Source organism: Coregonus lavaretus (genome assembly GCF_964263955.1).
Source record: "Coregonus lavaretus genome assembly, chromosome: 5".
NCBI lineage: Eukaryota > Metazoa > Chordata > Actinopteri > Salmoniformes > Salmonidae > Coregonus > Coregonus lavaretus.
The window spans coordinates 54,384,676-54,410,778 of NC_139992.1; the positions used below are offsets into that span (position 1 = coordinate 54,384,676).

The 26,103-nt window shown below is 42.2% G+C and overlaps 1 protein-coding gene across 3 annotated transcripts in view; it reads right to left on the minus strand.

Annotated features, from left to right (window-relative positions):
• nalcn (sodium leak channel, non-selective) overlaps window positions 1-26,103 on the minus strand; it is a gene marked incomplete at both ends in the record, with an annotated part of 312,014 nt that overhangs the window by 237,268 nt on the left and 48,643 nt on the right. For 2 of the 3 annotated variants that reach the window (XM_084160991.1, XM_084160990.1), the window contains one exon: window positions 14,928-15,014. The exons of the other annotated variant lie outside the window; for it this stretch is intronic. In XM_084160991.1, coding sequence (XP_084017117.1) covers window positions 14,928-15,014 — 87 coding nt within the window. The remainder of the gene's footprint in view (window positions 1-14,927; window positions 15,015-26,103) is intronic. 3 annotated transcript variants of the gene reach the window in all.

Sequence of the window (26,103 nt, forward strand, 5' to 3'; positions counted from 1 at the left end):
ATTATGGGCAAATGTTGCACAATCCAGGTGCGGAAAGCTCTTAGAAACTTACCCAGAAAGACTCACAGCTTTAGTCGCTGCAAAAGGTGATTCTACAAAGTATTGACTCAGGGGTGTGAATATCTATGTAAATGTGATATTTATGTACCTAATTTTCAATACATTTGCCACATTTTCTAAAAACATGTTTTCACTTTGTCATTATGGGGTATTGTGTGTAGATGGGTGTGAAACAAAATATATTTTATCCATTTTAAATTCAGGCTGTAACAACAAAATGTGGAATAAATCATGGGGTATGAATTATTTCTGATGGCACTGTATTCTCACAGTGTGTGGTACTTTTGCCTAACAAGAAATATCCACAACACCTACAACCCAAAACAACAAACTATTTTGAGTAGTAAACTAGGTTAGACAGTTCCCATCTACAGCTTCATGTCAGATTAGGAGTTCTACAGGAGAGGTTCACACTTCTTGGGGGCTCATCCGGGATTGTAAGTACATTGGCATCAATGGCAACCAATCCCATCACTGAGATGATACGTGTCACGGCTATTTCTGTTCCAAGCTATTTCTGTAGCCGTTATCACCTCATCACGGAACTCAACTGTTTCCTGATCTGGTTCCAGAATGAGCAGGTGTTTACACAATTACCTGCCGCTACCACCTGCTGCATCGCAGTGGGCAAAGAGACGGACAGAAAGACGGACACGCGTAGAGACAGGTAGATGGACGGACGGACAGCGAGACAGTCAATCACATATGGATCAACAGAAAAACAAACAGACAATAAGACAAAAAGGCATACAGACAGAGAGAGAGAGAGAGAGAGAGAGAGAGAGGAGAGAGATGGATGGACAGACAGGCATGCATACACACGGACAAGCAGGAAACCAGACAGACTGACATACATGCCAACACACATGCAGACTGACAGAAAAGACAGACAGTGCAGGTAGCGCCCACCTGCCAGCCCCAGAATGTTCTAATCACATGATGACCAATTACTCGAAAGGCTGCCAGTGCGGAAAACAACCCCACACTTCACTTCCTCCGCTAACACACAGAGACAGCACAGCCCCGAGATTGAACTGTCTGTCCACTCTCCCCCCGTCTCGTCTGAAAGCAAGGGGCGTGATTGCTCTTCAGATGCCAGGTAATTATGCCCGCCCACAAATGGCAGTCTTACACTGAGAATTTCCCTACATAGTGCTTTTGACAAAAATAGTACACTAAATAGAGAATAGGTTGCCATTTAATTGGGACATAGCCTTGGAAGCATCAACCTGTGAGGGGAGTCTACCTGCTACAGTAACTGTAAACTATCCCACTACCCCAAAAACATTGTGTGGCTCTTTTTGACCTTGAAAGATAAAAGGTGACCCACCATCTCTTTTCGGTCTTATGTTCCAAAATATGAAATTGTGTTTTTTACATTGAATAAAAGTAGAGACTCTGAGCTTCAAAATTGTATATCATACACTGCAGTTGAGGAACAATGGGAAATGAATGCTGCTTTGAAAGTTGACAAAACTTGTAACCCCCCTTTTGAGAAAATGGCCCTTGAATGTTTTGGTACACCTACTAGAGCGCTCTTCTTTGTTTACCCCCATTGAGCATCATTCACACCCTCTTAAAATGTATGCACGCATGACTGTAAGTCGCTTTGGATAAAAGCGTCTGCTAAATGGCATATTATTTATTATTATTATTAAGCCTTAGCCCCACCCAGCGCTTTTGATTCAAATGTGAGGCCATGTGCTAAACAGAGTGAGTAAGGTAGTGTAGTAAACAACCAAAGATTTCAAGACTAAAAGTGGTGAAACAAAAAGCACACAATAAGGAAAATCTCCAGGTAAAAATACACTTTACAGAATGCTGTGACATGGATTGGCATGTCCAGCCCATCCATTATCTCAGCCAATGATTGGTAGCGGGAAGGTTCCAGTCTTTTTCCGTGGCTAAACCAACTAGGCTCGTAATTTAACAATTGTATTCGTATTTACAGATAATATACGAGTTTGTTATTAAGGCACATGAAAGTTCACATGTTAAAGAAGGCATTTCTGCAACAAAAAATACATACAAACTTTCAAACAACTCTCTTGTGAAGTAGTGTCGGCCGTCTTATGCCCAGCTTTCTGGAACGGGGCACAAATTACCTTTACATGTTGTGTGTAAATAATGGCATGCCAGGTTGATGGCATTGAGCCAGACTTATGTATAGTAGCCTACATTCCCAAGTTGCATTGCAGTCATTGATCTACACAAAATACTCCATAATGTCTAACTGAAATGAAAATTCTACACATTTGTACAAATTAATAAAAATGTAATAACAAAAATATAGTGGTTCCATAAGTATTCACCCCCTATTTTTAGGCAATCCTAAATACATTCAGGAATACAATTTGACTTACTTTAAAGTCCCCTGTTTTATAAAGTCCCCTGTTTTGGGGACCTGCGTGGTTCTTGTACCAGTTCCGACCAACATTTTCACTTATAAATCGATATGTGAACACCATAGATCGAAATGGCTTGCATTGAGCGGTACACTGATTCTCACGGACACAGGAGTATGTCTCTTCTGCCTGTGTGAAGCACGATGTGAAATCTGACACCACTTGAAGCTGGGATGTCCCTCCTACCATTTCATTCGCTCTGTCCATCAACTCCTGGCTGAACCCTACATCACAGCCACTAGTAACGGTGGTGGCTGCATAAAGATATGGGTATGCTTGACATTAGCAAAGACTTGGGAGGTTTTCAGGATAAAAATAAATGGGATAGAGCTAAGCACAGGGAAAATCCTAAAGGAAAACCTTATTCAGTCTGCTTTACACCAGACACTAGGAGAGGAATTCACCTTCCAGCAGGACAACAACCTACAACACAAGGCCAAATGTACATTGGAGTTGCTTACTAATAAGACAGTGAATGTTCCGGAGTGGCCAAGTTACAGTTTTGATCTGCTTGAAAACTATGGCAAGACCTGAAAATTGCTGTTTAGCCATGATCCCCAACACCTTGACAGAGCTTGAAAAATGTTGAAAAGAATAATGGGCAAATGTTGCACAATCCAGGTGTGCAAAGCTCTTAAAGACTTCCCCAAAGCCATAATCACTGCCAAAGGTGTTCCTAACATGTATTGACTCAGGGGGGTGAATACTTATCTAATCAAGGAATATTAGTGTTTTATTTTTCATTCATCTTTTTAAAAAATTTGTCTTCTACTTTGACATTACACAGCATTTTGAGTAGATCGTTGACAAAAAATGACAATTCAATCCATTTTAATCCCACTTTGTAACACAATAAAATGTTTAGAAATCCAAGGGGGGTGAATACTGACACCACTGTACATTTCAAATGGCACCCGATTCCCTACATGGTACACTATAGGCTGTGATCAAAAGTAATGCACTATATAGGGAATAGGGTGCTATTTGGGACGTATAGTTCACATTCTTATTTGGAACCGGATGCACACTACAGTATATCGACATTCCGTTCAGTATTGCAATTACCATGTTGGTGCATTTCTGCATCCCTATGTATCTATCGACCCCAGCATCCTGATCACTGAGGACCTAGAATGTTCCAAACGATCTCTCTAGCCCCTGGAAAATACTTGAGGTAAACACCAGTGTTTTGATCGAGACCACCTAAAGCAAGACAATTCAAGACCAAGACCGGAGCAAATCGAGTCCGAGTCAAGACCAAGACTGGAGAGGGGGCGAGACCGAGTTAAGACCGAGACCAGGAGGGGGACAAGGGGTCCGAGACCAAGTCAAGACCGAGACCAGAAAAATGAGATTCCAATTCAAGACCATGATTGTAATTTTGTCAAATCACTACCATAATAAGAGCTCAAAATGTCCAGTATTTCTGTGTTCATATTTCAGAACAACATATGGAATCTTTAGACATTCAGAATAGTGAAAAAAATGCATGCTGAGGGAAAATAGAGCCACTCTACATATTATTACTAACCCAAACACAGTGGGGAACAATGGGCCTTCTAAGCCTTCAGAGAAGGGCTAAGGATTATAAAAAAATAAATAATAATAATAATAATAATATTAATAACAATAATAACAATAATAACAATATTATTATTATTATTATTTTCAATGATGTTCTGATTTAATCTCTTCAGTTTTTGTTGTTGCTAATTTGTTAGCTTCTCCCTTTTCAAGAATAACTTTCAACAAGAAGTTATGTTTCAAATTATCATCATCTGGTGAGTGGAACTGTGTTTCTTTTTGCAGCGTGCTTGCTGTTGTTAGTCATCTCTTTGATAATAACTTGTGTGTGAAACATTGTTGCATTTAAACTTTAGGTCAACGGTTACTTTGTGTGCTAAACGTGAAATGTTTTTTGCAATGGGAAGTAATAGTTGTACATTTCGATTGGGAAATGATAAATATTGTGTTTTTGTATTGTTATGATTGGGACCTACTGGCTTATTATGTCCAAGTGAATGGACTGCTTATCCTTTAAAGGCAACCTGTGTGAAAAATCCTATGTTTTCCTATGTTTTTTTATGTTTTCAAATTTTCTAAAGTTTTCAAATTTTCACTCTCAAAATCCTATTTTTTTTAAATAGAACATCACATTTTTGTCTGTTTAGAATGGCGCCGGAGGTGATGGCTACCGTTATATGGGCTCCTAACCAACTGTGCTATTTTGTGTGTTTTTTCGCATTGTTTGTAACTTATTTTTGTACATAACGTTGCTGCTACCGTCTCCTATGACCGAATAGCTTCTGGATATCAGAACAGTGATTACTCACCGCGAACTGGACAAAGAGTTTTTCTTTAATGAGTCAGACGCGAAGGATATACTGCTTCTCCGAGACCAGGAAATACAGGGGGCGGAGATCAGGGTGCCTTGTGAGAATTCGTCGGCGAGTGGGTAACCCGCCTCTACCATCCGTTCTATTGGCCAACGTGCAATCACTGGAAAATAAACTGGATGATCTCCGCTCGAGACTATCCTACCAACGGGACATTAAAAACTCTAAACTCTTTCACCGAGTCGTGGCTGAATGACGACACGGATAATATACAGTTGGCTGGGTTTTCCGTGCATCGGCAGGACAGAACAGCTACGTCCGGTAAGACGAGGGGTGGTGGTGTGTGTCTATTGGTCAATAACAGCTGGTAAGTGATGTCTAATATTAAAGAGGTCTCAAGGTATTGCTCGCCTGAGGTAGAGTACCTCATGATAAACTGTAGTAAAGGAAGGCAACAACACATCTGCCATGCTGATCCTCAACACTCGGGCCCTCCTGTACTCCCTGTTCACTCACGACTTCGTGGCCAAGCACGACTCCAACACCATCATTAAGTTTGCCGACGACACAACGGTGGTAGGCCTGATCACCGACAAAAATGAGACAGCCTATAGGGAGGAGGTCAGAGACCTGTCAGTGTGGTGCCAGGACAACAACCTCTCCCTCAATGTGAGCAAAACAAAGGAGATGATCGTGGACTACAGGAAAAGGAGGGCCGAACACGCCCCCGTTCACATCAACGGGGCTGTAGTGGAGCAGGTCTAGAGTTTCAAGTTCCTTGGTGTCCACATCACCAACAAACTATCATGGTCCAAACACACCAAGACAGTTGTGAAGAGGGCACGACAACACCTTTTCCCCCTCAGGAGACTGAAAATATTTGGCATGGGTCCCCAGATCCTCTAAAAGTTCTACAGCTGCACCATCGAGAGCATCCTGACCGGTTGCATCACTGCCTGGTATGGCAACTGCTCGGCAACCGACCGTAAGGCGCTACAGAGGGTAGTGCGTACAGCCCAGTACATCACTGGGGCCAAGCTTCCTGCTATCCAGGACCTATATACTAGGCGGTGTCAGAGGAAGGCCCAAAAAATTGTCAAAGACTCCAGCCACCCAAGTCATAGACTGTCTAAGTCCAAAAGGCTCCCTAACAGCTTCACCCCCAAGCCATAAGACTGCTGAACAATTAATACAGGTACCCCCTGTATATAGCCTCCTTATTGTTATTTATTTTATTTAACTTTTTTTTCTATTTTTTTTAGTAAATATTTTCTTAACTCTATTTCTTGAACTGCATTGTTGGTTAAGGGCTTGTAAGTAAGGATTTCACGTAAGGTCTACACCTGTTGTATTTGGATTAAACCTTAAATCAATCTGATTGAGTGGGCCTGTCAGAGCCTGGCTCCCCAGTGGGTATGCCTGTGTCCCCCCAGGCCCGCCAATGCCTACGCCCCTGATGCAAACAGTTCATGATGACAATTGCGCAACACAAATAGCCTACTAACCAACAATTCGGACTAAACTTTTTCATTACCTGGTTTGCATACCCATTGTTGCCTTAGGTAGCATTTACTGGTAGATATCATAAGATTAAACGTCTTTCCTACCCTATAGGCTTCTGTGTGCTGCTCCATTCCACAACCAGTTGAGAGCTGCACACTCTTGCTGCCTACAGATGATATTCCGTTGAAACTAGGCTATGTGTGCAGCGTGCATGTGAATATATTTCACGTGTTTAGCGATTGTGTAGGCTACTTTGTGCATGATTTCTCTATTGTACTACATAATTGATAAGTCGTATACCTCCACTACACTACTTTGATACGCATCAGTAGGGATAAAGTAGTGAGCATATGTAATGCCCACTGAGAAAAAGTTGGTATACAGCTTATACCTGCGCATACCCTCCACTACACCACTGGCCCTTTGTGTTTTACATAAAGTGCCCTCTCTTACATGAGTGCACTGGTATTACGGTTGATGTCCTTTCAGAATCACGAACCTGTCACAACCTGACGGCCTATAGGTTTGCCACTGCGCAAACATGTCTATAATAGATATAAAGCCTTAAGATATTAATGTTTCAAGAAAGGAGTGTATATATTTGGCCTGGCAAAGTGGTTTTATGCGCTGATTGAATGGAAGCTGATAATGATGAGTTTTTTATTCCGCTGGTCTCGGGAAGAAATTAGGAGTCCCCACTGTCCGAGACCGAGTACATATGTATCCAACACCGAGACAAGACCTGGTCTCGTGTACTACAACACTGGTAAACACAATCACGCACCCAAGCACCCAAGCACGCACGCATGCACGCACGCACGCACACACACACACACACACACATCCCTTCAACTGGTGTCAGGGCCCTTGGCAGCAGGGAAAATGTCTGGCTTCAATTTATAGACCACAAACAGTACAGTGGGATTCTCCTGGCAAGGCTTGAAAATAGTCAATGGGAGTCAAAGAGAAGTGCTGACCACTGTTCCGGTCTGTCAGAATAGGAATGAGACTATTACTGTTATCAAAGAGAGCCAAAACAAGGGCGGGAGTGTGGCGCAGTGGTAGTGCTGTAGTCTACCAAGCACATAGCCGATATCGGTACAGGGTGGAATACCGCTTCACCGACCAATGTCCACCTGTTTTCCCCTCTAAATTCTGTTCCACTCCACCTTTAAACCTTTCTGAAAAACAATAAAAAATGTGATCCTGGTCTCCTTAAAAACAAAAACAAAAAACAGAAGAAAACAGAACAGGTCCAATGATTCAGGGGTTAGCAGAGTATGATTTAGTCTGACGATTTACCAGGTAGTGAAATAATGAAATGGGAAGAAAAAAAAACTATAAAATATAATGAATGATGGCGCTCATATAAATCGACCATTTGTACCACATCCCCCATCGATTCCAGACCATGTCACATAAACAATTACAACACAGGCTTTTTAAAGGGATATTAATTTGGGTCACTGCAGCAAAAGTGAAGGATAAGATCAATGCTATATGATAAATAATTGAATTAATAGTCTTAATTCATCTCTGTGCAAAACCAAAGTGATGGAAATGTTATGATCATATCGTTATTATCTAGCTGTCGTCTATGTAACCTTGTAACATTGACGGAGTAGTATCATTTTGTTTTGTAGAACTTCATTTCGATGAGGTGTAGTTTCGTGTGTATTCACACTATTGATATTATGGTTTACTTTGACAGTAATTCACTCAAAATTCAAAGGAACAAACTACCGCACCTCTCTCTTTGCGTTTGTCTCTCTCCATCAACCTCTCTCCCCCCTCTCTCCCTCTCCTTCCCTCACTCGCCATTTCTGTTTTCTCAGCCCTGTGCTGAGAGATTGCCTGTGACTGAAGTGTGAAGTGTAACACGCATTACACACTGATAGTGTGTGTGTGTGTGTGTGTGTGTATGTGAATGTGTGTGTATGTATGTACTGTATGGATGTGTGTGTGCACTTGTGTGTGTGTGTATCAGCCAGTGAGTATGTGTGTTTGGATCATGGTACTCCATCATCATGGGGAGTTTCCCCCACAGCTACTTCCTCTCTCAGAGCCACAGCAGCTCGGTTGGCAGTCTCTCGAGAAATCAAATCTAATCAAATGTTATTGGTCACATGCGCCAAATTAAACAGGTGTAGACTTTACAGTGAAATGGTTACTTATGAGCCCTTTTCCAACAATGCAGAGTTAAAAAGTAAGAAAATTAGCAAACAAAAATAGTAACACAATAAATAACAATAACAAGGCTACATACAAGGAGTACCGGTACCGAGTCAATGTGCGGGGGTACGAGGTAGCTGAAGTAATATGTACAGTGGGGAGAACAAGTATTTGATACACTGCTGATTTTGCAGGTTTTCCTACTTACAAAGCATGTAGAGGTTTGTAATTTTTATCATAGGTACACTTCAACTGTGAGAGACGGAATCTAAAACAAAAATCCAGAAAATCACATTGTATGATTTTTAAGTAATTCATTTGGATATTATTGCATGACATAAGTTTTTGATCACCTACCAACCAGTAAGAATTCCGGCTCTCACAGACCTGTTAGTTTTTCTTTAAGAAGCCCTCCTGTTCTCCACTCATTACCTGTATTAACTGCACCTGTTTGAACTCGTTACCTGTATAAAAGACACCTGTCCACACACTCAATCAAACAGACTCCAACCTCTCCACAATGGCAAGACCAGAGAGCTGTGTAAGGACATCAGGGATAAAATTGTAGACTTGCACAAGGCTGGGCCTTGGCTACAGGACAATAGGCAAGCAGCTTGGTGAGAAGGCAACAACTGTTGGCGCAATTATTAGAAAATGGAAGAAGCTCAAGATGACGGTCAATCACCCTCTGTCTGGGGCTCCATGCAATATCTCACCTTGTGGGGCATCAATGAACATGAGGAAGGTGAGGGATCAGCCCAGAACTACACGGCATGACCTGGTCAATGACCTGAATAGAGCTGGGACCACAGTCTCAAAGAAAACCATTAGTAACACACTACACCGTCATGGATTAAAATCCTGCAGCGCACGCAAGGTCCCCCTGCTCAAGCCAGCGCATGTCCAGGCCCGTCTGAAGTTTGCCAATGACCATCTGGATGATCCAGAGGAGGAATGGGAGAAGGTCATGTGGTCTGATGAGACAAAAATAGAGCTTTTTGGTCTAAACTCCACTCGCCGTGTTTGGAGGAAGAAGAAGGATGAGTACAACCCCAAGAACACCATCCCAACCGTGAAGCATGGAGGTGGAAACATCATTCTTTGGGGATGCTTTTCTGCAAAGGGGACAGGACGACTGCACCGTATTGAGGGGAGCATGGATGGGGCCATGTATCGCGAGATCTTGGCCAACAACCTCCTTCCCTCAGTAAGAGCATTGAAGATGGGTCGTGGCTGGGTCTTCCAGCATGACAACAACCCGAAACACACAGCCAGGGCAACTAAGGAGTGGCTCCGTAAGAAGCATCTCAAGGTCCTGGAGTGGCCTAGCCAGTCTCCAGACCTGAACCCAATAGAAAATCTTTGGAGGGAGCTGAAAGTCCATATTGCCCAGCGACAGCCCCGATACCTGAAGGATCTGGAGAAGGTCTGTATGGAGGAGTGGGCCAAAATCCCTGCTGCAGTGTGTGTAAACCTGGTCAAGACCTACAGGAAACGTATGATCTCTGTAATTGCTTTTTTTGTACCAAATATTAAGTTCTGCTTTTCTGATGTATCAAATACGTATGTCATGCAATAAAATGCAAATTAATTACTTAAAAATCATACAATGTAATTTTCTGGATTTTTGTTTTAGATTCCGTCTCTCACAGTTGAAGAGTACCTATGATAAAAATTACAGACCTCTACATGCTTTGTAAGTAGGAAAACCTGCAAAATCGGCAGTGTATCAGATACTTGTTCTCCCCACTGTACATGTAGGTAGGGGTAAAAGTGACTAGGCAATCAGGATAGATAATAAACAGAGCAGCAGCAGTGTATGTGGAGAGTGTGAAAGTGTGTATATGTGTGTCTATGTGTGTCTGTGGCATCAATATGCATGTGTGTGTGTGTTTTGTGTGTGTGTGTGTGTGTCTGTGTGTTGGAGTGTCTGTGTAAGTATGTGTGAGTGTCCAGTGAGTATGCATAAAGTCAGCATAAGAGAGTCAGTGCAAAAAAGGGTCAATGCAATAGTCCGGGTAACCATTTCATTAACTGTTCAGCAGAGTTATGGCTTGGGGGTAGAAGGTGTAGAACAGCTTGGGAGTAGAACTTGGCCTTTCATACCAGCATGTGTGTGTGTGTGTGTGTGTGTGTGTGTGTGTTTGTGTATGTAGGTCGTTGCACAAAAAGAGTGCCTACTGATATGTTCAGTAGAAATTGTGCAACAATATAGAATTGTATATTCTATTACTGTTTTATTAAATGAAGTGCACTTTAATATAAACCACATACTTTAGAGAATTCAATCAGATTGTTTATTTGAATAAAGGCTTGCTAAATGCAAAAAAACACAATTTTCATATGTCCCTCCATCAACCCTGTGTCACTTTAGGAAGATTTTAACCTACTTCATCCCAACATATCTCCAAGTTCCCCCCTCATTGTAAAGCCCTAGTTATATTGTTGCTTTGACAAAGTAATTTCTGATGATTATTATTTAGTGATTAATTTAAGTCTGTCCCTCATTTTAAGGTCACCCCTATAACGTGAACTGAACTCTCATTTTAAAATGGTGAAAGATACATTGAACATTAATAGTTAGGTAGCTTAGTGGTTAAGAGCGTTGTGCCAGTAACCGAAAGATCGCTGGTTCTAATCCCCGAGCCAACTAGGTGAAAAATCTGTCGATGTGCCCTTGAGCAAGGCACTTAACCCTAATTGCTCCTGTAAGTCGCTCTGGATAAGAGTGTCTGCTAAATGACTAAAATGTAAAATGTAGTCATATCATAGTGTAAAAGCAGGTGAGCTGGTTCTATCTTTTTGTCAATTTTCTGGTGAAAACACTGAGCGAGTTGAGCATAACACGTCAACCCTGTTACCCATTGATAGAAATGTTTTAACAGTAAAATAAATAAAAAATTGTGACACTTGCACTCCCTGTTGCACACAAGAAGCTTTCATTCCCCCTGTCGCAAGGGAATTTATGGCTGACTTAAGAAGAAATTGTCAACCCTGTTACAGTCAACCGTTACTTTATTTGGCACTTAATAGGCACTCACTATAGCCCTATTAATTATTATTTTTTATTGAGATGGGAAAACATGCTTTTTACAATGTTGAACATGTGCCCTTTATGACAGAATGTTAAAATTAGGTGAAATCGCTAAACTTCTCAAAAGGCACCAAATTGGTGGAACGACCCATGTACACGTGTGTGTGCATGGGCTTTGCATAGGTACTTGTGTGTGTGCATTTTTGTCTGCATGTGTCTGTGTGCCTGTCTTTGTTACGTGTGAATCATTTCTACATTATAATACATCATTGGGAGTTTCTCCTCCAGCTACTCGCTCTATCCCCATCCCTCTCTTTCTGTCTTCCCTCTCTCTTTTTCCTCTTTCCCACCCCCTCTCTCTCTCTCACTCCCTCTCTTGCTGTTGGCAGTCACTCACAGCAAGCACTTGGCCTTTCCTGCCTCAACATTGAGACAGCTGTAAGTGATGCCTGCTGCTTTCCCCTTATCTTTAAAGTCCGACCATTCTGATCGATCCGACCAGGAGGCGACGACAACACAGCCGTCGTTTAGATGTCATTTAAAACTCATCTGTCATCACGAGCCATGCCATTAGAGCCACATCTACGCATTTCAATGATACTACTCCGTCAATGTTACAAGGTTACATAGACGACAGCTAGATAAAATACTGGCAGGGCTCGTCTCATTTAAAATCACATCATTAAGTCGTTTCAACGTGCCTGTTGAAGTCACACAGGGAAATAACTGTGTTTTTGTGTGTCAGAGAGACCTGTTGAGTGTGTGTGTGTGGGGGGGACGGGGAGTTGTGTGTGTGTGTGTGTGTGTGTGTGTGTGTGTTTGTGCCATCTATTGCGCCAGTTTAAAGAAACATTTGTCATTTTTGGCAGTCTGAACTAGAAGCAGCAGCAGGACAAGATGCCATCATGGTCTGTGTGTCTCTTTGTCACTGGTCTGATTTTGAAGGAGAACTTGAGCTGTTCTTCCTCTAGAATGGGATTCTATTATAGAATGGAAGTAAACTGTTCTAGAATGGGGAGGGGTAGATTTTCTAAATGGGAAAGGCCATTGCTTTAACTGTAAGTAATTTAGTACCAACATTCTTATTTTTTAAATAGGTTGTTTCTGAATGGCTGTTTCATGTTAAGTAGACTGTGTCTGACGGGAGTGTGATCAGAAAACAAAAGTTTTGTTCTTATTCTAGCTGGCTTACATAACCCACCACTGAAACAGAGAGAAGGTGTGTGTGTGTGTGTGTGTGTGTGTGTGTGTGTGTGTGTGTGTGTGTATGTGTGTGTGTGTGTGTGTGTGTGTGTGTGTGTGTGTGTGTGTGTGTGTGTGTGTGTGTGTGTGTGAGTGAGTGAGTGAGTGAGTGAGAGAGTGTTCTCCTTCAAAATCAGACTAGCGAGACAGACAGACACACAGACCATGGTGGCATCTTGTCCTGCTGCTTCTGTTAGCTCAGACTGCAAAAAAGGACAAATGTTTCTTCAAACTGGCACACTAGATGGCACATTACTGGCACAGTGAATAGCTAGGCCTACTGTACATTACTGGCACACTATATGGGGGAGATAAATCACACAGGAACTGTCACAAACAGCCGAGTTGCCACATTCTTTTCACTCGACTCACTTCTCTTTTCATTTTTTATCATAGCTCCCTCCCCTGTCCTCCTCTCTCTCCCCATAGAGGCAAACAGATCTCAACCTGTGTGTGTGTGTGTGTATAGAGATGGGCAAAGATACATCAAGATTACAAAGTTACAAAATACCCTAAAGACCGATGTATCATAATTAAATTCCTAATACTTTTGCTAAGTAATGTAAACGTTTTATTGCTATGACTGTGATACGTGGTTGTTTATCTGCTAAGTTGAATGAACTGACTATAAAAGTCCATTTATGATTGATCCGAAAAATACCATACGGAGGCTCCGTACAGAGGGCCCCATGTAGCTCAGTTGGTAGAGCATGACGCTTGCAACGCCAGGGTTGTGGGTTCGTTTCCCACGGGGGGCCAGTATGAAAATGTTTGCACTCACTAACTGTAAGTCGCTCTAGATAAGAGCGTCTGCTAAAATGACTAAAATGTAAAAATGTGTGACGCAACTGCGGAGCCTCCGCAGGTTCGCAGAGACCAAATCGAGCTCCGTACGGCGATGCCGTGCGCCTCCCAAATGTTGTAAGAATGAGGAGGGCTCTGCATAGCTCCGTATAGCTCCACATTGACATGATTGGTTGATGGTAGATGGGGGTGGTACATGCTGTATAAACACAAACTCACTTCCTTGACAACAAACATGGAGAACTTTGATGAAAGGCTATCAGAACAAGTAAAAAACATCTTTAGGATACCTTGTGTAGGGATTTCAAAGACACTAAAATTGGTTTGAAATCCTGGAAAGAGATCGGGATGGTGATAGATGCGGCTAAAGAGGTTAATGGAACGCAGACTGTGGGGGATAGAAGGACGCTGAATTGGCGCACATTCATCTAACAAAGTGGATATTTGTCAATCATGATTGATGTATTGTAACAGGCCCACAATGTGGTTACTAAAATCCAATTTGGATATATTTGGCTGTTTTCACTGCATAACATTTATAAGTTGTCCCTTTTCAGGTTTAGAAAAAGTGACTGCTAAATGCTAACTCCCGTTTGTATAAGCTGGTAGCATAGCTAATATACAGAAATCAGTGGTGGTAGTCAAAGTAGTTTTTAACTGTAATGCAGCTGACTGATGACAATGACATGAACATGTGTTGGGGTTTGACATCCGTACAAGCATTATAATCCGATTTTTACCTCAACATAGTGTGAAATACACATATAGCCTAAATGTAGCTTAATTTTGCTGGGGGGCAATAGGGTGATTTGGAAAGGATATGCAGGTGGGAAAACAGTGCAACCTTTTTACTTCATGCTATCTTGGCTGAGCTCCTATGTCAAGCACCGGGAAACAGACTCCAACATCTTGTCCAACATCTTGTCTTTTTGTTTAGCCAGTTGCTTGTAATTAGCTGGATTGCTATAGCGATTAGCCCTGAATCACTATGAGTGTTGCGGTGCAGACCAATTTACTGGTTGCGTATGACAGCTCCCAAAAGTGCAATAAGTATGAAATGCTCTTACTTCTGCAGAGGCCACATCGCAGTAAATACTGTACAACCACTGCAGACATCAGATTGACCATGCAGAGCCTTTAAGTTGCTATGGATAAGAGCATCTGCTAAATTACTAAAATGTAAATATAAAAATATACACTTGCAAAGCACAATGGGCTTTATTTGAATGAGCTCCGCCCCAAACAATTTGTATTTTAATGGAATTTGGCCTTGTTTGGGGAAGTGCGTGCGTGCGTGTGTGTGTGTTTGTGTTCATGTGATATGTTCAGGAGTGATGACAGTGGTGTTGCTATTATCTCAGAGGTCTGTACCTGGAGGCAGGCTGGCGCGCGACCATGTGGTTTGTTGACGTCCACAGCAACAAGCTGCCATCCTCCAGCCGAGTCCTCGTGGAACATCTGCGACCATAAACACAAGACGTTAGACACACACACACACACACACACACACACACACACACACACACACACACACAATAAGCATGTACACACACATTTTAACACATACACCCTCCAGCAGTCCTAATGGAACATCTGTGACCAGTAAGACACAACATGAGAGACCACACACATAGCCACAGGCTCTAACACACACACCCACACAGCTAAGGGCCTCAAACACACCAGGCAGCTGGATTGTGGGGTTGCATCAATCACAAATACATGCACGCATGAACACACACTCCCTTTCACACACATACTGTTTTTGGAAACGGAGACTGAGGATGTTGTGCGTTCTGTTCCCATCCTTGTCAACCAAACGTCCTTGTCTGTTTGTGTGTCTGTGCATGCACGCATTTGTGACAGTTGTATGGACAGCCTGTCTGGAAGACTGACCATCACCGCATTCAACAATGCTATATTGCCCCCCAAAACAAGGACAGGTTGGCTACAGGCACAAACAGACTAGCATCCAGGCTTGTGGACAGGCTTGTGGACAACACATTCAACCTACACATTCATCTTAAAAAATGCACAATTGAATTTGCTGTGCGTATGTTCAACAACCAACACATGTTTTTGTCAGCAGCAAAGGAGGGCTTTTCCCTTCAACTCTGAAAGATGTATTATTGAAATTGTGTCCTATCAGTCACTCAGTGGTTTAGGGCTTATACATCTGCACTCAAACACAATGGAATGATGGATGTGTAATCTCAAATGACACCCAATTCTCCATGTAGTGCACTATTTTTGAGCCGGTGGTCAATAGGGTGTCTTTGGAAAAGCTCTGGTCAAAAGTAGTGCCCTTTATGGGAAATAGGGTGTCAGTTGAGCAGCTCTGGTCAAATAAAGTATCCTATATGGCGCCGGAGGGGATGGCTGCCGTTTTAAGGACTCTTAACCAACCGTGCTATTTTGTGTGTTTTGTCTAAGGCACTGCATCGCAGTGCTAGCTGTGCCACTAGAGATCCTGGTTCGAGTCCAGGCTCTGTCCTAGCCGGCCGCGACCGGGAGACCCATAGGGTAGGGGAGGGTTTGGCCGGCAGGGATATTCTTGTCCCATCGCGCACTAGCAACTCCTGTGGCGGGCCGGGCGCACTGCACGCTGACTCGGTCGCCAGGTGTACGGTGTTTCCTCCGGCACATTGGTGCGGCTGGCTTCCGGGTTATGCGGGCACTATGTCAAGAAGCAGCGCGGCTCGGTTGGGTTATGTTTCGGAGGACGCATGACTCTCGATTTTAGCCTCTCCCGTGTCCGTACGGGAGTTGAATCGATGGGACAAGACTGTAACTACCAATTGGATACCACAAAATTGGGGAGAAAAAGGGGGTAAAATAACAACAAAAAAATAAATAGAAACAACATGGTCCAAGCACACCAAGACAGTCGTGAAGAGGGCACGACAAAACCTATTCCCCCTAAGGAGAATGAAACAATTTGGCATGGGTCCTCAGATCCTCAAAAGGTTCTACAGCTGCACCATCAAGAGCATCCTGACTGGTTGCATCACTGTCTGTTATGGCAACTGATTGGCCTCCGACCGCAAGGCACTACAGAGGGTAGTGCGTACGGCCCAGTACATCACTGGGGCCAAGATTCCTGCCATCCAGGACCTGTATACCAGGCGGTGTCAGAGGAAGGCCCTAAAAATTGTCAAAGACTCCAGCCACCCAAGTCATAGACTGTTCTCTCTGCTACTGCAAAGCAAGCGGTACCGGAGCGCCAAGTCTAGGTCCAAGAGGCTTCTAAACAGCTTCTACCCCAAAGCCATTAGACTCCTGAACATCTAATCAAATGGCTACCAAAACAATTTGCATTGCACCCCCACTTGCAAGCCGAAGAACACCATCCCAACCGTGAAGCACGGGGGTGGCAGCATCATGCTGTGGGGGTGCTTTGCTGCAGGAGGGACTGGTGCACTTCACAAAATAGATGGCATCATGACGAAGGAAAATGCACATTGGCCAATGTGCCCCCGCACATTGATTCGGTACCGGTACCCCCTGTATATAGCCTCGCTATTGTTATTTTTAGTGCTGCTCTTTAATTATTTGTTACTTTTATTTTGTATTATTTTATATTGTATTTTTTTGTGATTTTTTTTGGTATTCTTTCTTAGAACTGCATTGTTGATTAAGGGCTTGTAAGTAAGCATTTCACTGTACGGTCTACACCTGTTGTATTCGGCGCATGTGACAAATACAATTTGATTTGATACAGAAAATAGGGTGTCACTTGAAAGGGTCTGGTAAAACAAAAAACTATTTTGGGAATAGGGTGTCATTTGATACATACTCTATGTCCCCAAGGACCCCCATTTATTACATTTACATTTTAGTCATTTAGCAGACGCTCTTATCCAGAGCGACTTACAGTTAGTGAATACATATTATTATTATATTTTTTTTATACTGGCCCCCCGTGGGAATCAAACCCACAACCCTGGCATTGCAAACGCCATGCTCTATCAACTGAGCTACATCCCTGCCGGCCATTCCCTCCCCTACCCTAGACGACGCTGGGCCAATTGTGCGCTGCCCATGAGTCTCCCTGTCGCGGCCGGCTGCGACAGAGCCTGGATTCGAACCAGGATCTCTAGTGGCACAGTTAGCACTGCGATGCAGTGCCTTAGACCACTGCGCCACTCAATAGTCTAATGTAGTTTCCTCTCCTCATCTCCTCTCCATCTCAATAGTCTAATGCAGTTTCCTCTCCTCATCTCAATAGTCTAATGTAGTTTCCTCTCCTCATCATCTCAGTAGTCTAGTATCTTTTTTTATTTTTTATTTTATTTCACCTTTATTTAACCAGGTAAGCCAGTTGAGAACAAGTTCTCATTTAAAACTGCGACCTGGCCAAGATAAAGCAAAGCAGTGTGATAAAAACAACAACACAGAGTTACATATGGGGTAAAACAAAACATAAAGTCAAAAATACAACAGAAAATATATATACAGTGTGTGCAAATGTAGCAAGTTATGGAGGTAAGGCAATAAATAGGCCATAGTGCAAAATAATTAAAATCAGTATTAACACTGGAATGATAGATGTGCAAGAGATGATGTGCAAATAGAGATACTGGGGTGCAAATGAGCAAAATAAATAACAATATGGGGATGAGGTAGTTGGGTGGGCTAATTTCAGATGGGCTGTATTAGTGGAATATCATTCTTCTTCCACTCGGGTCAAAAGAAAACAGCAAAAGGTGTATTGTGCTAGCCACCGTGAAAGACAGCTTGCCGTATTGCTCCGACTAATTGCCTTTTTTGTCTCTAAATAAAATATTGGGGCGTGACGCCATGAACATACAGTGGGGAAAAAAGTATTTAGTCAGCCACCAATTGTGCAAGTTCTCCCACTTAAAAAGATGAGAGACGCCTGTAATTTTCATCATAGGTACACGTCAACTATGACAGACAAAATGAGAAAAAAATATCCAGAAAATCACATTGTAGGATTTTTAATGAATTTATTTGCAAATTATGGTGGAAAATAAGTATTTGGTCAGTAACAAAAGTTTCTCAATACTTTGTTATATACCCTTTGTTGGCAATGACACAGGTCAAACGTTTTCTGTAAGTCTTCACAAGGTTTTCACACACTGTTGCTGGTATTTTGGCCCATTCCTCCATGCAGATCTCCTCTAGAGCAGTGATGTTTTGGGGCTGTCGCTGAGCAACACGGACTTTCAACTCCCTCCAAAGATTTTCTATGGGGTTGAGATCTGGAGACTGGCTAGGCCACTCCAGGACTTTGAAATGCTTCTTACGAAGCCACTCCTTCGTTGCCCGGGCGGTGTGTTTGGGATCATTGTCATGCTGAAAGACCCAGCCACGTTTCATCTTCAATGCCCTTGCTGATGGAAGGAGGTTTTCACTCAAAATCTCACGATAAATGGCCCCATTCATTCTTTCCTTTACACGGATCAGTCGTCCTGGTCCCTTTGCAGAAAAACAGACCCAAAGCATGATGTTTCCACCCCCATGCTTCACAGTAGGTATGGTGATCTTTGGATGCAACTCAGCATTCTTTGTCCTCCAAACACGACGAGTTGAGTTTTTACCAAAAAGTTATATTTTGGTTTCATCTGACCATATGACATTCTCCCAATCCTCTTCTGGATCATCCAAATGCACTCTAGCAAACTTCAGACGGGCCTGGACATGTACTGGCTTAAGCATAGGGACACGTCTGTCACTGCAGGATTTGAGTCCCTGGCGGCGTAGTGTGTTACTGATGGTAGGCTTTGTTACTTTGGTCCCAGCTCTCTGCTGGTCATTCACTAGGTCCCCCGTGTGGTTCTGGGATTTTTGCTCACCGTTCTTGTGATCATTTTGACCCCATGGGGTGAGATCTTGCGTGGAGCCCCAAATCGAGGGAGATTATCAGTGGTCTTGTATGTCTTCCATTTCCTAATAATTGCTCCGACAGTTGATTTCTTCAAACCAAGCTGCTTACCTATTGCAGATTCAGTCTTCCCAGCCTGGTGCAGGTCTACAATTTTGTTTCTGGTGTCCTTTGACAGCTCTTTGGTCTTGGCCATAGTGGAGTTTGGAGTGTGACTGTTTGAGGTTGTGGACAGGTGTCTTTTATACTGATAACAAGTTCAAACAGGTGCATTAATACAGGTAACGAGTGGAGGACAGAGGAGCCTCTTAAAGAAGAAGTTACAGGTCTGTGAGAGCCAGAAATCTTGCTTGTTTGTAGGTGACCAAATACTTATTTTCCACCATAATTTGCAAATAAATTCATTAAAAATCCTACAATGTGATTTTCTGGAGAAAAAAATTCTCAATTTCTCTGTCATAGTTGACGTGTACCTATGATGAAAATTACAGGCCTCTCTCATCTTTTTAAGTGGGAGAACTTGCACAATTGGTGGCTGACTAAATACTTTTTTTCCCCACTGTAATTACATTTGATAGCAACATAAAATAATAATTGTCTTCAAGGTCGTAGAACTATCCGTCTTGACGCCAGGGGCATTTACCAGGATGTAAACAAATTGTTCACTGAGGAAGACATGACAACACAAGCTATTTTATTTGAGAGATAAAATACTGTCGTCTCAGATCTCAAAATGTTTTTAGATTATAAAAACCATTATGGAGCGATTTCAGTACCAACAGACATTTTATTTGAATTCCATAATTTATATTTTGTATTAGGATGTTGAATTTGAATGTAATATTTTTGAATTTGTAATGCACAAACTGAATCATTTAATTCATGAATTGATCTTGTATTTCATGACTTGAAACTGAATTGAGTAAATATTGCATTCTGTTTAAAAATGTAATTTAAATGTAATTTAATATTCTAATTCAATATTTATATATGTACAGTGAGGGAAAAAAGTATTTGATCCCCTGTTGATTTTGTACGTTTGCCCACTGACAAAGAAATGATCAGTCTATAATTTTAATGGTAGGTTTATTTGAACAGTCAGAGACAGAATAACAACAAAAAAATGCAGAAAAATGCATGTCAGAAATGTTATAAATGTATTTGCATTTTAGTGAGGGAAATAAGTATTTGACCCCCTCTCAATCAGAAAGACTGAGATTAGGAGCACACTCTTTAAGGGAGTGCTCCTAATCTCAGCTTGTTACCTGTATAAAAGACACCTGTCCACAGAAGCAATCAATCAATCAGATTCCAAACTCTCCACCATGGCCAAGACGAAAGAGCTCTCCCAGGATGTCAGGGACAAGATTGTAGACCTACACAAGGCTGGAATGGGCTACAAGACCATTGCCAAGCAGCTTGGTGAGAAGGTGACAACAGTTGATGTGATTATTCGCAAATGGAAGAAAAACAAAAGACCTGTCAATCTCCCTCGGCCTGGGGCTCCATGCAAGATCTCACCTCGTGGAGTTGCAATGATCATGAGAACGGTGAGGAATCAGCCCAGAACTACATGGGAGGATCTTGTCAATGATCTCAAGGCAGCTGGGACCATAGTCACCAAGAAAAAAATTGGTAACACACTACGCCGTGAAGGACTGAAATCCTGCAGCGCCCGCAAGATCCCCCTGCTCAAGAAAGCACATATACAGGGCCGTCTGAAGTTTTCAATGAACATCTGAATGATTCAGAGGAGAACTGGGTGAAAGTGTTGTGGTCAGATGAGACCAAAATCGAGCTCTTTGGCATCAACTCAACTCGCCGTGTTTGGAGGAGGAGGAATGCTGCCTATGACCCCAAGAACACCATCCCCACTGTCAAACATGGAGGTGGAAACATTATGCTTTGGGGGTGTTTTATGCTAAGGGGACAGGACAACTTCACCGCATCAAAGGGACGATGGACGGGGCCATGTACCGTCAAATCTTGGGTGAGAACCTCCTTCCCTCAGCCAGGGCATTGAAAATGGGTCGTGGATGGGTATTCCAGCATGACAATGACCCAAAACACACAGCCAAGTCAACAAAGGAGTGGCTCAAGAAGAAGCACATTAAGGTCCTGGAGTGTCCTAGCCAGTCTCCAGACCTTAATCCCATAGAAAATCTGTGGAGGGAGCTGAAGGTTCGAGTTGCCAAACGTCAGCCTCAAAACCTTAATGACTTGGAGAAGATCTGCAAAGAGGAGTGGGACAAATTCCCTCCTGAGATGTGTGCAAACCTGGTGGCCAACTACAAGAAACGTCTGACCTCTGTGATTGCCAACAAGGGTTTTGCCACCAAGTACTAAATCATGTTTTGCAGAGGGGTCAAATACTTATTTCCCTCATTAAAATGCAAATCAATTCATAACATTTTTGACATGCGTTTTTCTGGATTTTTTTGTTGTTATTCTGTCTCTCACTGTTCAAATAAACCTACCATTAAAATTATAGACTGATCATTTCTTTGTCAGTGGGCAAACGTACAAAATCAGCAGGGGATCAAATATTTTTTTTCCCCTCACTGTATATATTCAGTTTCAATATGGTAAATATTGCATTTATTGTCTGTGAATAAAGTTTACAAACTATCATGATGAAAACCATGATGAAGCGAATCCAGTACCAACAGAAATTGTATTTGAATACCATAATTTTGACTTTGTATTATGTTGAAATTTTATGTAATATTTTAGAATTTGTAATGCACAAATTGAATTGTTGAATTCATAAATTAAACTATCATTCCATGTTTTGAATTTTTTTTATTTAAATGTTATTTAATATTCAAATTCAATATTTATATATTAAGTTTCAATATGGTAGATATTGCATTCATTGTCTGTGAATCAAGTTTACAAACGATTATTTCAAGTTGATCAAAGTTTTGTATATTCAAATTTCACAGACGCATTCATATTCAGTTTCAAATTCAGTTAGCAAAATTCAGAATCAAAACCAGAGAGAACTTTGCCAGCCAGGCAAGGTAGAGGAGAACGGATAGAATCAAATGCTCTCTGTAGTAAACCGAAGCTTCTGGCAGTTTCTGAAGCCAATGTGGCATGTTAAAATGATTTTCTTCCTGTGAATTTGGCTCTAGCATTTGAACCATTTTGGCTATAAGCTATTATGAACCCATTTCTGAAAGCTACGACTTTCTGGAACATGGACGTGCCTTCTGTTCTCCTATATGATGATCAAATGCCAAACAGGACACGTCAGAACGGAGTGTCACAACAACCTAAATTCGGTCCCGATAAGACTATAATTGAATAGCCGCTCTATCATAGCCCTTCTTAGGATGTCCTTTCCACTCCCTATTTAATCTTGCTCTTGTGATTGACTGGGTTCGAACCAGGTCTCATGCATGTCACAAGACTGTGTTAATCCACTTAGCTAAAGCCAATAGGGATGACTTCAGGAAGCTAACACAAGTCTTCAAGTCTCCAGCAAGATAACATCGGTTACATTTCACACCCCCTTTGTTTTTGTATTTGTATTTATTAAGGATCCCCATGAGCTGCCAAGGCAGCAGCTACTCTTCCTAGGGTCATGCAACATTAAGGCAGTTATATGCAATTTAAAATATTACATGACATCGCATTTCATAACACTTTTCACAACACATTAAGTGTGTTCCCTCAGGCCACTACTCTACTATCACATATCTACAATAGAAAAATCCATGTGTATGTGTGTCTGTGCCTGTGTGTGTGTCTCTTCACAGTCCCCCGCAGTTCCATAAGGTGTATTTTTATCTGTTTTTTAAATCTGATTCTACTGCTTGCATCAGTTACCTGATGTGGAATAGAGTTCCATGTAGCCATGGCTCTATGTAGTACTGTGCGCCTCCCATAGTCTGTTCTTGACTTGGGGATTGTGAAGAGAACTTTGGTGGCATGTCTTGTGGGGTGTGCATGGGTGTCCGAGCTGTGTGTTAGTAGTTTACACAGACACCTCGGTGCATTCAGCATGTCAACACTTCTTACAAAAACATGTACTGATGAAGTCAATCTCTCCTCCAATTTGAGCCATGAGATATTTACATGCACATTAATGTTAGCTCTCCATGTAAGTTTAAGGGCCAGCTGTGCTGCCCTGTTCTGAGCCAATTGTAATTTTCTGAGGTCCCTCTTTGTGGCACCTGACCACACGACTGAACAGTAGTCCAGGTGCGACAAAACTAGGGCCTATAGGACCTGCCTTCTTGATGGTGTTGTTAAAAAGGCAGAGCAGCGCATTATTCTGGACAGACTTCTCCCCATGTTGTATGAACATGTTTTGACCATGACAGTTTACAATCCAGGGTTACTCCAAGCAGTTTAGTCACCTCAACTTGCTCAATTTCCACATTATTTATTACAAGATTTAGTTGAGGTTTAGGGTTTAGTGAATGATTTGTCCCAAATACAATGCCTTTAGTTTAGGAAATATTTAGGACTTACTTATTCCTTGCCACCCCATTCTGAAATTAACTGCAGCTCTTTGTTAAGTGTTGCAGTGATTTCACTCGCTGTAGTAGCTGACGTGTATAGTGTGGAGTCATCCGCATACATAGACACACTGGTTTAACTCACAGCCATTGGCATGTCATTGGTAAAGATTGAAAAAAGTAAGGGGCCTAGACAGCTGTCCTGGGGAATTCCTGATTCTACCTGGATTATGTTGGAGAGGCTTCCATTAAAGAACACCCTCTGTGTTATGTTAGACAGGTAACTCTTTATCCACAATATAGCAGGGGTTGTAAAGCCATAACACATACGTTTTTCGAGCAGCAAACTATGATAGATAATGTCAAAAGCTACACTGAAGTCTAACAAAACAGCTCCCACAATCTTTTTATCATCAATTTCTCTCAGCCAATTATCAGTCATTTGTGTAAGTGCCATGCTTGTTGAATGTCCTTCCCTATAAGCGTGCTGAAAGTCTGTTGTCAATTTGTTTACAGTAAAATAGCATTGTATCTGGTCAAACACATACTCGGAGATCACGGCACCAAAATAACTGACTGGGTTAGAAATTAGGCCTACTTCACAACAACACTTTCTGTAGCAAATATAAGCAGAAGGATCTGTGCAGCCCATTTAGTGAAAGTGCAACATAGGTGGTTTGGTGATTCATGCATGTGATGAGCAACCTTGCCTGAGTCCTGAAAACATGTGTTAGTTTGACAGATGGGGTTCTAACCCAGGTCTCCTGTGCGCCAGAAAATGCAACTTTTCATGTCTCAGACAAGTTACTCATCACGCGGTCACCGAACCACCTGTGTTACACTTCACCACCCTTTCACCTCCTCCTTAAAGAGACCCATCCAAGTCACAGGACCAATGCCTAGGCTTTAGCTCAGGAGGCTAACACAGTCAGTCACGTTACCTTTATAACGACTACCCTTGCTGGAGACTTGAAACTAACACATGTCTAACACAGTGGAGGCTCCTCAGAGGAGAAAGGGGAGGACCATCCTCCTCAGTGAGTTTCATTAAAATAAAAATAGTGAAACATTATAAAGTTATCCTTTTTAGATACAGTTGAAGTCAGAAGTTCACATACACTTAAGTTGGAGTCATTAAAACTCGTTTTTCAACCACTCCACAAATTTCTTGTTAACAAACTATAGTTTACAGACAGATTATTTCACTTATAATTCACTGTATCACAATTCCAGTGGGTCAGAAGTTTACATACACTAAGTTGACGGTGTCTTTAAACAGCTTGGAAAATTCCAGAAAATGATGTCATTGCTTTAGAAGCTTCTGATAGGCTAATTGACATCATTTGAGTCAATTGGTGGTGTACCTATGGATGTATTTCAAGGCCTACCTTCAAACTCAGTGCCTCTTTGCTTGACATCATGGGAAAAGCAAAAGAAATCAGCCAAGACCTCAGAAAAAAATGTGTAGACCTCCACAAGTCTGGTTCATCCATGGGAGCAATTTCCAAACGCCTGAAGGTACCACGTTCATCTGTACAAACAATAGTACGCAAGTATAAACACCATGGGACCATGCAGCCGTCATACTGCCCAGGAAGGAGACGCGTTCTGTCTCCTACAGATGAACGTACTTTGGTGCGAAAAGTGCACATCAATCCCAGAACAACAGCAAAGGACCTTGTGAAGATGATGGGGGTAACAGGTACAAAAGTATCTATATCCACAGTAAAACGAGTCCTATATCAACATAACCTGAAAGGCCGCTCAGCTAGGAAGAAGCCACTGCTCCAAAACCGCCATAAAAAAGACTTGTATTAGTGTAGCAGATGGGGATCTGTGAAACTTACTCCTCAGCCTTGCACAATTGAAGAAGGCCCTTTTTAATAGCACAATGGGTTAGAATGCTTCAGGAGAGCGTTCACGTGTGTTTTTGAGGCAGAAGTCCTGAGTTAAAATCTCTGTATGAGCTGAATCAGGGGGAAGCGGTACTTGGTAAGAAGCCAGCGTGGCGTCCTTTACAATGGTGCCACTGGATTCAACCAATGGGGTCACTGTGGAGAGTTTAGGGGGTGAATGTAGCAGATGGGGATCTGTGAAACTTACTCCTCAGCCTGAAGTGTGGCCCTTGCACAATTGAAGAAGGCCTTTTTCAATAACACGGTGTGTTGGAACGCTTCAGGAGGGCGGTCACACGTGTTTGCGAGGCAGAGGTCCTGAGTTCGCGTCTCGG